The sequence below is a fragment of the Chaetura pelagica genome, unplaced genomic scaffold (assembly GCF_000747805.2).
Source record: "Chaetura pelagica isolate M959 unplaced genomic scaffold, ChaPel_1.0 scaffold215, whole genome shotgun sequence".
Taxonomy (NCBI): domain Eukaryota; kingdom Metazoa; phylum Chordata; class Aves; order Apodiformes; family Apodidae; genus Chaetura; species Chaetura pelagica.
This window is the reverse complement of record NW_009953206.1, coordinates 366,573-367,876: the sequence shown is the minus strand read 5'-3', so window position 1 is coordinate 367,876 and position 1,304 is coordinate 366,573. Positions and strand designations below refer to the sequence as shown.

Sequence of the window (1,304 nt, the reverse complement as noted above, 5' to 3'; positions counted from 1 at the left end):
CCTGTCTGGTTGGCTGTACCTGTTGCATTTCTTGGTCTCACTTGTGATCAATTCAGAGAATGAAAGTAATTTGCCCAAATCTTTGACATCCCCTAGTTTCTAAAGCACAGCCAGGCCCTTGTCCTGCCCAGCCCATGGGGAGCCAGGACCCCCCTACAGACCCACTGGCAGGGCAGGGTTACCCACCACTGTGCCCAGTGAGTGGCTGGACGTGGGGAGCACCAGGGGGGCTTCTCCAGCCTTCAGTGGTTTCAAAACTATTTTCTTTTATTGCTCTTGTTAGGAAAGTGGTGGGAAAATCCCACCCAAACCAACCTGCAAAATACTAATTCAGATGAAGCCAAAGGTCCCAGCAGGAAATTCTCTCGTGCTAAAACCACTGCCCACGTTTGGACACAAACAAGCTCAGCTCAGCCCCGTGGGTCAAACTCATTTCCAACTGGCCTGGGAAGGGTCCTGCTGGCTCGGTTGGACTCCGGATCCCCCGTGGTGGGGGAGCAGGGCACACACTTCACCCCGTCACGGGTTGGCTTGATCGATGCTGACCCGCCCCGGGGCAGAATCCTTGGCACGGAACCGCCCGGCTGTGGGGCGGTGTGGGGGGGCAGGGGGGTCCGAAGGGAACACCCGGGCTCTGGCACCTAACGGGGCTCTCGGTTGCAGCCGGTTCCCGCAGCCGGGGGGAGAGCGGCAGCCCCGCAGCGCAGCCCCCGCAGCCCCCGCAGAGCCCCGCGGCGAGAAGAGCGACCTACGCGGGTAAGGGGGTCCCGCAGCCCCGGGACCTGTCCCGGAGGTGCCTCCGGGCACTGCCCCCTCCTCGGGCAGCTCGGGGACAGCCGGGGGGCGGGAGGGGGCGCAGGGCGGGCACCCCCACTTCCCGTTCCCCCCCGTTCCTCCCCCGGGCTTTCCCTGGGATGCTGAAGAGGGGAGGGATCACGCTGATGCAGCTTTTCGGGTTTCCAGTTTTCCCTCTCGGCTGCGTTTGCTTTTTCTCCCTGCTATGTTTTTTTTTCTTCCCTTGAGCCCCCCAAGTGCCCACGGAGGCGGCAACGTCTCTTGTTTTTAAGGGAGCAGTGACACGTCTTCATCAACCTCGGAGGACTCGGAGGGCAGCCCTGCCTGCCCACAGGTATGGCCAGAAAGCAGAAAACCTTGGGTTTAGATAATTTTTTTTTGCGTTTTTGTTGTGGTGGGTTTTTGTTTGTTTGTTTATGTTTGTTGTTTTTTTTCTCTTGATTGCCAAAAGCAGCCCCAGGCAGGGAGGTGCTGCTCTGTGGCTGCACCGCTCCGTCCCCCCCTGGGGC

General features: G+C 59.9%; 1 protein-coding gene across 1 annotated transcript in view; it reads left to right on the top strand.

The window, feature by feature from the left end:
- The window catches only part of LOC104388639 (chromosome unknown open reading frame, human C1orf186), a 3,025-nt gene that overhangs the window by 949 nt on the left and 772 nt on the right, over positions 1 to 1,304 (top strand). The window contains exons 3-4 of the mRNA XM_009997524.1: positions 664 to 756; positions 1,068 to 1,154. Coding sequence (XP_009995826.1) covers positions 664 to 756; positions 1,068 to 1,154 — 180 coding nt within the window. The remainder of the gene's footprint in view (positions 1 to 663; positions 757 to 1,067; positions 1,155 to 1,304) is intronic.